The sequence below is a fragment of the Panthera onca genome, chromosome B3 (genome assembly GCF_046562875.1).
Source record: "Panthera onca isolate mPanOnc1 chromosome B3, mPanOnc1 haplotype 2, whole genome shotgun sequence".
NCBI lineage: Eukaryota > Metazoa > Chordata > Mammalia > Carnivora > Felidae > Panthera > Panthera onca.
In genome coordinates this window covers 9,037,961-9,049,991 of record NC_138344.1, presented here as the reverse complement: position 1 = coordinate 9,049,991, position 12,031 = coordinate 9,037,961, and the positions used below count along the sequence as shown (strand labels likewise).

General features: G+C 40.8%; 1 protein-coding gene across 1 annotated transcript in view; it reads left to right on the top strand.

The window, feature by feature from the left end:
• Nucleotides 1–12,031, top strand: part of AGBL1 (AGBL carboxypeptidase 1) — a 754,644-nt gene that overhangs the window by 175,629 nt on the left and 566,984 nt on the right. Inside the window, exon 16 of the mRNA XM_078448995.2 lies at nucleotides 11,354–11,498. Within this exon, the coding sequence (XP_078305121.2) occupies nucleotides 11,354–11,498 (145 nt within the window). The remainder of the gene's footprint in view (nucleotides 1–11,353; nucleotides 11,499–12,031) is intronic.

Below are 12,031 nucleotides of genomic sequence, written 5' to 3'. Positions count from 1 at the left end.
CATCCATTTTGAGTTTATTTTTGTGTATGGTGTAAGAAAGTGGTCCAGGTTCGTTCTTCTGCATGTCGCTGTCCAGTTTTCCGAGCACCATTTGCTGAAGAGACTGTCTTTATTCCATTGGATATTCTTTCCTGCTTTGTCAAAGATTAGTTGGCCATATGTTTGCGGGTCCATTTCTGGGTTCTGTATTCTGTTCCATTGATCTCAGTGTCTGTTCTTGTGCCTGTACCATCCTGTCTTGATGATTACAGCTTTGTAGTATAGCTTGAAGTCTGGGATTGTGATGCCTCCAGCTTTGGTTTTCTTTTTCAAGATCTCTTTGGCTATTTGGGGCCTTTTCTGGTTCCATACAAATTTTAGGATTATTTGTTCTAGCTCTGTGAAGAATGCTGGTGTTACTTTGATAGGAATTGCATTGAATATGTAGATAGCTTTGGGTAGTATTGACATTTTAACAATGTTTGTTCTTCCTATCCAGGAGCATGGAATATTTTTCCATTTTTTTGTGTCTTCTTCAATTTCTTTCATAACTTTTCTATAGTTTTCAGTGTATAGATTTTTCACCTCTTTGGTTAGATTTATTCCTAGGTATTTTATGGTTTTTTGTGCAACTGTACATGGGATTGATTCCTTAATTTCTCTTTCTGTCACTTCATTGTTGGTGTATAGGAATGCAACTGATTTCTGTGCGTTGATTTTATATCCTGAAACTTTGCTGAATTCATGAATCAATTCTAGTAGTTTTTTGGTGGAATCCTTTGGGTTTTCCCTATAAAGTATCATGTCATCTGCAAAGAGTGAAAGTTTGACCTCCTCCTGGCTGATTTGGATGCCTTTTATTTCTTTGTGTTGTCTGATTGCAGAGGCTAAGACTTCCAATACTATGTTGAATAACAGTGGCAAGAGTGGATATTCCTGTCTTATTCCTGACCTTAGGGGGAAAGCTCTCAGTTTTTCCCCATTGAGGATGATATTAGCGTTGGGTCGTTCACATATGGCTTTTATGATCTTGAGGTATGCCCCTTCTATCCCTACTTTCTTGAGGGTTTTTATCAAGGAAGGATGCTGTATTTTGTCAAGTGCTTTCTCTGCATCTATTGAGAGGACCATATGGTTCTTGTCCTTTCTTTTATTGATGTGATGAATCACGTTCATTGTTTTGTGGATATTGAACCAGCCCTGCATTCCAGGTATAAATCCCACTTGGTTGTGGTGAATAATTTTTTTAATGTATAGTTGGATCTGGTTGGCTAATGTCTTGTTGAGGATTTTTGAATCCATGTTCATCAGGGAAATTGGTCTAGAGTTCTCCTTTTTAGTGGAGTCTCTGTCTGGTTTTGGAATCAAGGTAATGCTGGCTTCATAGAAAGAGTTTGGAAGTTTTCCTTCCATTTCTATTTTTTGGAACACCTTCAAGAGAATAGGTGTTAACTCTTCCTTAAATGTTTGGTAGAATTCCCCTGGAAAGCCATCTGGGCCTGGACTGTTGCTTTTTTGGGAGAGTTTTGATTACTAATTCGATTTCCTTACTGGTTATGGGTCTGTTCAAATTTTCTATTGCTTCCTGTTTCAGTTTTGGTAGTGTATGTGTTTCTAGGAATTTGTCCATTTCTTCCAGATTTACCATTTTATTGGCATATTATTGTTTGTATTTCTGCTGTGTTGGTTGTGATCTCTCCTCTTTCATTCTTGATTTTATTTATTTGGGTCCTTTCCTTTTTCTTTTTGATCAAATTGCCTAGTGATTTATCAATTTTGTTAATTCTTTCAAAGAACCAGCCTCTGGTTTCATTGATCTGTTCTACTTTTTTTTTGTTTGTTTGTTTGTTTGTTTTGATAGCATTAATTTCCAGTCTAATCTTTATTATTTCCTGTCTTCTGCCAGTTTGGGGTTTTATTTGCTGTTCTTTTTCCAGCTCTTTAAGGAATAAGGTTAGGTTGTGTATCTGAGATCTTTCTTCCTTCTTTAGCAAGGCTTGGATTGCTATATACTTTCCTTTTATGACCACCTTTGCTGAGTCCCAGGGGTTTTGGGTTGTGGTGTTATTATATTCATTGGCTTCCACATACGTTTTAATTTCCTCTTTAACTGCTTAGTTAGCCCATTCATTCTTTAGTAGGATGTTCTTCAGTCTCCAAGTATTTGTTAACTTTCCAAATTTTCTTGTGGTTGATTTCGAGTTTCATAGTGTTGTGGACTGAAAATATGCATGGTACGATCTCAATCTTTTTGTACTTGCTGAGGGCTGATTTGTGTCCCAGTATGTGGTCTATTCTGGAGATCGTTCCATGTGCACTGGAGAAGAATGTATATTCTGCTGCTTTAGGATGAAATGTTCTGAATATATCTGTTAAGTCTATCTGGTCCAGTGTCATTCACAGCCATTGTTTCCTTGTTGATTTTTTGACTAGATGATCTGTCCATTGCTGTGAGTGGGGTGTTGAAATCTCCTACTATTATTATCAAGGAGTTTCTTTATGTTTGTGATTGATTGATTTATATATTTGGGTTCCTGCACATTTGGTGCATAAATGTTTACAATTGTTAGGTTTTCTTGGTGGATAGACCCCTTAATTATGATATAATGCCCTTCTGTATCTCTTGTTACAGTCTTTATTAAAGTTTAGATTGTCTGATATAACTATGGCTACTCTGGCTTTCTTTTGTTGACCATTAGCATGATAGATGGTTCTTCATCCCCTTACTTTCAATCTGAAGGTGTGTTTAGGTCTAAAGTGGGTCTTTTGCAAACAGCATATAGATGGATCTTGTTTTCTTATCCATTCTGTTACCCTATGTCTTTTAATTGGAGCATTGAGTCCATTGACGTTCAGAGTGAGTACTGAAAGATAGGGATTTATTGCCATTATGTTGCTTGTAAAGTTGGAGTTTCTGGTGGTGTTCTCTGGTCCTTTCTAGTCTTTGTTGCTTTTGGTCTTTATTTGTTGGTTTGGGTTTCTTTTTCTTTTTCTTTTTTTTCCATCTTTTCTCTCCTCAGAGAGTCCCCCTTAAAATTTCTTGCAGGGCTGGTTAAGTGGTCACAAACTCCTGTATTTTTTGTTTGTCTGGGAAACTTTTTATCTCTCCTTCTATTTTGAGTGACAGCCTTGCTGGATAAAGAATTCTTGGCTACATATTTTTCTGATTCAGCGCGTTTAATATATCCTGCCACTCCTTTCTGGCCTTCCACGTTTCTGTGGTAGGTCTGCTGCAAACCTTATCTGTCTTCCCTTGTAGGTTAGGGACTTTTTTCCCTTGCTGCTTTCATGATTCTCTCCTTGCGTGAATATTTTGTGAATTTGACTATGATGTGCCTTGTTGATGGTTGTGGGTTTTTTTTTTTTTTTTTTTTTTTTTTGAGTCTAATGGGGGTCCTCTGTGCTTCCCAGATTTTGATGTCTGTGTCTTTCCCCAGGTTAGGAAAGTTTTCCACTATAATTTGCTCACATAACCCTTCTACCCCTATTTCTCTCTCTTCCTCTTCTGGGACCCCTATGATTCTGTTTTGTTCCTTTTTAATGTGTCACCTATTTCTTTAATTCTTAAATCGTGCTCTTTTGCCTTAATCTCCCTCTTTTCTTCTGCTTCGTTATTCTCTATAAGTTTGTCTTCTACATTGCTGATTCTCTGTTCTGCCTCAAACTTCCTTGCCGCCACTGCATCCATCTGTGATTGCAGCTCAGTTATAGCATTTTTAATTCCATTCTGGCTATTTTTTACTTCTTTTATCTCTGCAGAAAGGGATTCTAATCTGTTTTCGACTCCAGCTAGTATTCTTATTATTGTGATTCTAAATTCTGGTTCAGACATCTCGCTTGTATCTGTGTTGGTTAAATCCTTGGCTGTCATTCATTTGTGCTTTTTCTTTTGGGGTGAATTCCTTCGTTTTGTCATTTTGAAGGTAGAAAAGGAATTAATAAGGTAGATAAATTGAAATTAAAAAATTAAAATTAAAAAAATATTAAAATTAAAAATTACACACACACACAAATTCAATAGATGATGCTAGATCCTAGGTGTGTTTTGGTCTGGGTGTTGAAAGTGGTTTGAAAGATTAGAGAAAAAAAATGGGGGGGGGAGAAAAAAAAAGGAAATCGTTTGAGAATTTGAAAAAATGCATACACTGAAGTAGCTTAAAATTAGATGATGGGGGTAAAATAGAATTTGAAAAAATATACACAAAAGTAAAGAATATAGTAGAAAAAAATTAAAGAAAAATATTTGTAGTAAAAATTAAAAATAAATATGAGTTTGTCTTTTTTTGTATTCAAGAAAAAAGAAAAGAAATGAAAAAGAAAAAGATAAAAAAAGAAAGAAAAAAAAGGAAACCATTTGAGAATTTGAAAAAATGAATTCACTGAAGTAGACTAAAATGAGATGATGAGGGTAAAATAGAATTTGAAGAAATATACAAAAATAAAATGAATTTTTTATTTTTCTGTATTTAAGAAAAAAGAAATGAAAAAGAGAAAAAAGATAAAAAAAGAAAAAAGAAATCGTTTGAAAATTTGAAAAAAGTGAATACACTGTAGTAGACTAAAATAAAATGATGCAAGTAAAATAGAATTTGAAAAAAATTACATAAAAGGAAACAATATAGTAATAAAAATTAATAAAAATATTTTTAATAGAAATTGAATGTAAAAATGAAGTTTTTCTCTTCATTCAAGAAAAAGAAAAATGAAAAAGAGAAAAAAAAAGAAAGGAAAAAAACAGAAATTATTTAAAAATTTGAAAAGTTGAATGCACTGAAGTAGACTAAAATAAAATGATAGAAGTAAAATAGAATTTGAAAAAATTTACACAAAAGTAAAAAATATAGTAACAAAAATTAAAGAAAAATATTTTTAATAAAAATTGAAAATAAAAATGAATTTTTTCTCTTTCTGTATTCAAGAAAAGAATTGTAAAAGAGAAAAAGAAAATAGTAAAAAAAAGAAAGAAAATTGAGTAGATGAACTTGCTAACAGATTGAAGTAGGACTGAAATTGCTTCATTTTCCCCTAGAAGTCAGTGTACGTAGCTCTTTATGGTCCATAAACTAAGCCGGCGGTGAGACTTGTGTTCTTCAAGAGTGAAGTCGGCCCGGTTGGGCGGGGCTCAGTGTAACAGCTCCACTCTCCACTAGATGGCGCTGCTAGCCTACTGGGGCGGAGTGTTGCCGCGCTCTTAGGTGCGTGTGCGTAAGCGTATGCACATGCGCTGGAGCGGTGAAAATGCCTCCACCCAGCCACCTGGTCTGTTCTCCCGGGTCAGCAGTCGCGCGCTCCTCCTCTGTCTTCAGCTTTAGTCCACTCCTCGCTTTTTCCCTCTCCGTGACCAGGCCCCAGGCCGTACCTCTCTCCCGAGTTTTGTCTCAGACGCGGCTGTTTTCCCCGGCCCCTTACTTCCGAAGGACTGCGGCTTTGACCCGGTCCGCCCCTCTGCGGGAGGGTCTCACCGAGCAATGGCCGAATGTCGGCTGCACCCAGGAATGCCTGCCGGACCCTGCTGCTGCCGGTGCCCCGAGACTGCGGCCAGGTGCCAGCCCGCCCCAGAAAAAGTTCGCGAGATAGTGTAGCAGCACCGTCTCAGGGATTCTGGAAAATCACAACACACGCCTGGCACCAGGCTCCACCCTTAATGACCTTGTTCCAGCAGCAGCGAATGTGGCCGTTTTCTGGGGTCTGCCGGGACCACGTGGCTTCAACAGTCTCTACCGAATGTCCTTCCAGCAGTGGAACCACCTTTCCCCATGTGGCCCGAGAACCTCCCGGACCCCACTCTGCTCCTGGGGATTCACCCTTCCCACCAGAGCACCGCCAGGTATCGAGCTGCGGAGTTGCAGTCTTTGCGCTCCCCTTGTTTACAGTCTTAATGGAATTAAAACCCTCTCATTTCTTCTTTCTTCTTTCTCCCTTTTTAGTTTAGTCCCTGCGGCTGTTTCCAATTTTCCACCTTCTCTCCAGCTGCTTTTGGGGAGGGATGCTTTTCCCATATCCTCCCCCCGCTCCCCAGTCTCCATCCTCTCTCCCCTGAAAAAGCGGTTCCCTACCCTTCACGTCTTCTTGCTCCCCAAACTCACCTCTCCGTGCCACATACCTGCTGCATTCTGTGCTTCCGGTTATGCAGATTGTTATGTTAATCCTCCAATCAGTTTTCTAGGTGTGTAGGATGGTTCAGTGTTGGTCTGGCTGTAGTTCATGGACGCGAGACACACAAACAACTTCCATGCTGTTCCGCCATCTTGGCTCCTCCCTAGTTGTTGTATCTTTATGCTATTGATAACTCAGGATATATTATACCCTTAGGGTTAACCATGGAAAATACTATTATCAGTAGCTCTTGGCGTGATTTTAAAAAGATTTTAATTAATTCCCCAGATGTCTTTAGCTTGTTTTTATACAAATAAGAATCTTTGAGAAAGAGCCAGTGTGAAAAGTACGAGGTACTGGCCATGTCCATTCTCTCGTATTTTGGGCCCTTGGTGCTTAAAATTTAATATTACTATCAATCTGTGGCTTCTAAGCAGAATTAAAAAAACCCTGATAGTCTGTACTGTGAGGTTTAATTTAATTTAGGTAATATAATCTATAAATCTAAGGTAGGCTTTTGCAAACTTCACTATGTTGCCAGAAGTTAAAAGTAAAAGAATGAGGGAAGTGTGGAACTCTTCCCATACAGCCATCCTGACACATGAAACTGTAGGTGTAAGATGTAATGTGGTGTGCATATTCCAGCCCTGGAAAACAAGAATGGATAAGATTGCTCTACTGAAATTGGTTTTATAACTATTCATCCCATGAAGTTGACTTGGACGCCATAAGGACAGTAGTGTCTGTCACTGTATTAAACCTCAGACGAATGAGTTTCTTTCTTAGTATCTGGATCATAATACACTGAAGGAAAAATTCTAATATGTTATCCTATGCACAGTTGACTAATTTGCTCCCCACCACAGAATACCCTCTCCTCCTCTATCTCATCCCCTTCTCCCACCCACCTTGCAGACCAGTAGGCCAGAAAATAAAAGGGATTCTTGGTGAGGGGCGGGGGCAGGGCATAAAAGGGCAGCCTCCTTTTTCCATGCCTTCCATAAAAGTAAGCAAGGACGGTTTCTGTTTCTGCTTTATTTACTTCCCTGCGGCCTGCTTCTCCCTCTAACGTACACAGCCTCACACCTTTTCGAATTCTTTCCCAGCTCAGGTCTAAAGTAATTTTGGTGCCGAAGGGCAGAGGGAGGGAAGCGGCGTGCTCTGAGTGGCCGTGTAATACACAACAGCTGATCTCTTCTGACATTTATCTCCGCTCTTGAGAGGAGATGGAACAGCTCACTCATGAAGATGAATGTCATACAGGAACTCTGCCATTGTGCATCCTTCCGAGGGATCTCAGGAAGGAGACTTGGCGTTGGAGGGAATATTAGTAACGCTGTGGACATGGGGAAGCTGGTGGCATGGCTGCTGTGCCTTATTAGACCCTGTTAACTGAAATGATGCACCCATGTTAAACAGAGCCAGCGCCATTATAAGATTATCTACTTCCCTCTGTATCTTGGCATTTGCTCATTTCATGCATCCACAGGAAAAAAAAAAAAATGACTTCCCGGCATATTTTTAAGTACAAATGGAAATAGATTGAGTTCGCAAGTATGCATTTGTGTACTTTGCTTCTTGCTTCATTGAAGGTTTTATGATTATAAAAGTGCAGATTCTTCCTAAGACAAATGGTTCAGGGGCTGGAAAAGCAAAGCGTTTTAACTGTGGGATAAATGGCTCGATCCAATCCCGGGTCATCTTTGACCCAACAGGACCTATCGAGGATCCAGCAAATCTGAGAATGCACTTGATTTTCACCAGGCTTCTTCTCCATCTCGAAGAGCAGATCAAGAAGAGAAAGTTCTTGGAATCAAACTTCTACCACTCGTGAGTGGTATGACCTGGGGCAGGTTTTTCCAACCTCAGTCTCAGATTCCCCATCTATAAAATGGAGACAATAATGGCATCTCCCCCATGGAGCTGCTCCGAGGAGTACATAAAATGAGGAAAAAAGTGTGTAGAAAGCTGAGAACAGTGTTTGGTACATAGTAGATGTTCAGTGAATGTCAGCAGTTGCTCATAACTAGTAGAAACTTTTTAGCAGCACCAGTGACTTAAAGAGTCAGTGATCTGTTTCATTTTCATGAGCTCTCATCTGCTTTAGTTTACATTCCTTCTCTTACATTAGACTTTAAGTTTATAAGCAGCCCTAATTTATGAAGACCAAACTTCACATTCTTCCTTGCTGAATTGGGCCAAAAGACTTCTTGTCTTCTTATCCATTCCCAAGAGACAGGTGATACAATAAAAGAAATCTTGGTTTTGGAGTAAGCCCACTTATGGGGTTGAGTCTTGCTTACTAAGCTTTCTGTGTGGAGTTGCTCAAGATGCTTACCTTCTGTGATCCTCAATTTGCCCATCTGTAGAGTGTGGATAGCAACACTTACCTTAAAAAGATACCAGTAGGATTAGAGGTGAAATATATTAGGCATTCTAATTACTACTCCTGGAGTCTTATAGGTCCATTTATTCTACAGACTCAACTGAACAGCTGCTCTGTCCAGGTGGTATGCCAAACATGAAGATACACAAATGGATAAGAATAATCCCTGTCATAAAGTGTTAGCAGTGAGGGAGAGACAGAGTGTGGCAAGAAGTGTGTAAAAGGGCAGATAATCAGGAAAGACTTCTTGGAAGAGGAAACCCTTGGGTTGAGTCTTGAAGGAAGACGTAGTCTGAATGAAGAAGAGGGAAAGGGTCTTCCGTACAAAGGAAGAGCTTGGAAACCACTTAAAATATAAAGGATGAATGTTACTACCTTGCAAATACCCCCCAGCATATTCTCATCATAACTGGGGAAACAAAAATGACTTGTGCTTAGAATCTAACTTTATCATGGACAGATTGAATTGTTGCAAGCCAAGTGTTTCACTTTAGACATTATTGAACATGTCACTATGAAGAGGGTGATCTTGGGAAAGTGTGGAGGTCCCTGAAGAGGAAAGTTTTTGCTATTGGTAGAGTCATCTCCTGGTGCAGCATGGCCACCAGGAGACTCCAGTGGGGAGGTGACATTTGCTTTAGGTTCAGCTAGGGTTTAGACCCCCAAACCAGGGTTGTAATGGAATCTCCTTTAACAGAAACTCATTGTAAGTGGGGTAATGCCCATTTTTTTCTTAAATCCCAGCAGTCTGCAACCATTATGGGGAGGGCCGGCTCATCGATGGGGAGCATTTAGTCTTGCCCATGAGAATCTTGCCCACCAAGCTACAGCAGGTGTGTGTGTGTGTGTGTGTGTGTGTGTGTGTGCGCGCGCGTGCATGTGTGCGCATGTCATGTGACTTCAGTGTATTTAATAGCACAGTGGGAAGTATACAAAGAAGCAAGGTTCATGTGCAAGGAGACCACCCCTGTTGGCCCTCAGGGAAATCAGTTATACCCGAGGAAAGATGGAGGTTCTGTTTCTAGTGTTAGCAGGCAAAAATCTTGGTATTGGGAAGGCACTAGGTGTTTGCTTCCACCTGACTTTGCCTTCACGAATATGCATATGTGAGCACAGGTGTGTGCTCACATATGTATATTCTCTCAGGTGAAACACTCATCCGCATTTTGATTGGTTGTCAACATTTTGATCATTTTGACTGGTTCATTTCATTTCACTTGGTTCTTCTGTTGTGGAGAAGTGTAACTGATCGGTACCCGTTGTTCAGCTAGGTGTAGACCCAACGAGCATTTGCAATGGAGCCTTTTACGAGTGAAATCAGAAAGAGCATAAAAGGTAGAGCATATGTGGCTTGTGTGCTTTCTGAGCCTTCATCTGCTTCTTCACATACTTTCTAATAGCCAGAGCCTTGACCCTGGAGAAAGTACAGAACCTTGGGGAACTATGGAGAAAGTAGACCCAATTAGGTATCAAGACCCAGATGGCATCATGGGTGAAGATGCCTTGTGGAAGTTTCTAAGGCTGTAGTCACAAAGGAGGGGGGTTCTCTTAATGTCATGCTAAAGAGCTACAGGGAGAATGACTTGGGGCTTATACTGTAGGGGGTATCTTCTGTCCCTAGAATGACGAGGGCTCCAGGGAGCTGTGCTGGCAGAGGCTGAGGAAAGAGGAATGTGCAGGGCATAGTTTGTGGGACTACCATTCCTAGTTTTAGAAATATTGAAAAACCACAAAACTGCAAGAAATAAGACAGTAGGTTTTTTGTTTCTTTCTTTAGTGTTTGCTTGATTTTTTTTTTTTTTTTTTTTTTTGTGGAGGGTGGCATGTAGGTAGCAAAAAGCCAGAAAGAATAATCTGTGATTTTTACATTTTGCAAGAACAGAGATTCATTACTTGCTATTTCTTCCCTCTCCCCATCTTTTCCCCCAATAAAACCCAAAAGCCCAACGGACAAGTAAGCCAACATTGTAAATGTTCAAAGGTGGGATTACATCTTTTGGTGTCCGGGTGTATTTTGCATCTTAATGCGGTCTTGATGATAACATTTCTCAGGAAAGCCTGCACAGCTGTCTCAGCATCAACAGGCAAGGCGCGGGCATAACTGGCGGCGTGTGGGGAAAATATTGCTCGGAATGTACTGCTGGGTGCAATTTACTTTGATACTGTTCTCTGAAGTATCAAAATTGGTTCTTCATCTTTGACAAAGGAAAATGTGTACTCTGAAGCTATAAGAAGCCAAATCACATTTGGGGTGACAAATGTATTCCTTTGTGAGGCAAGTATTGTATAGTGGAAAGAACCAAAGCTTTGCAGACAGACAGATCTGGGTTCAAGTCCCATATTGGCCACTTGCTATCCTTGCAATCTTTGACAAATTAATTTTTCTAAGCTTTTGTTTCTTCACCCACAGAATGGGTTGTTGCAAGGATAACATGAGGTGATATGTGTTAAGTGTCGAGTTGGAACTCAATATGTAGCAGTGGTTACTAATAAACTCACTTGGTGGGCAGAAGGGAAAGACAGGCTGTACTCTATGGGATCTGGGGAGAGGCAGGGGCCTGGGGAACCCACATTGGAGCAATAAAGTGTATGTCTGCCATAGCACCTTAGGATACTCAGAATTATTCACATATCTATTTTCTAGCTCAGTGACTCTATAGGCTTCATTTTCAGACACAGCAAGGAAAGGCTCATGGCATGTATGTCACAATCAGGAGACAGATGGACCTGCCTAGACGCTCTGATTTGGCTCATGACCCGGCAGTTTCTCTGCTTTTTAAATTTCACCCACGTAGTGGTTCAAGTGAAGAACATTTTGCCAGTATATAACATGAGAGGTTTATAGCATCTGGAACCTCTCCCTCATCTTCTCTCTTCTCCTTTCTCTTTTAGAAATCATTATCGCCAGAGCACTGCTGTCACAGGGGGAGCATCTCAGAAGCATTTTTATACCCTCACCTTTGTGGTCAACTTCCCCCACAATGAGGACGCCTGCTACCTGGCCTACCACTATCCCTACACCTATACTGCCCTCATGGTAACTTCCTCTTGACAGTAGCACCCCAGCCAGGCTGAAGAGGCTCTTTGAGGTTTCCCTGGAAACATTCAGGAGACCCTGACATCCTGGGAAGCTGTTACCTTCCTAGGGGAGCCAGGCTTTGCTGTCCCTAACTTGGTGGCTTGATATCTGTGCCATCTTCTTCCCTGGGCAGAGCAGGAGGCTGGGGGCATGACCAGTGATGTTCTGAAGCCCCAAGTAGCACACAGTGCTCCTCGTGGGCATGGCATGGTCAGGAGGCATGGCCATTTCACAGGGGACTCTGTCTTTAAGAAGGATGCAGTCATGAGACTGGAGTGAGATTATCCAGTTGAAATGGGAGTAAAAACCATAAGGTCAGCTGAGAGGCAGATTTGAAGGACATCCCCCGATGGAGAGGAAGGGAGCAGAAGATGAAAGGGTAAAGATGAAGCTAGGGGACATTCCTTGCGCCCACAAGCAAACAGCAACTTAGGCTTTTCTCGTCAGTGGCTCCCATGGTGGGAGGCGCTGGAAGGATCCAGGGTGTATGA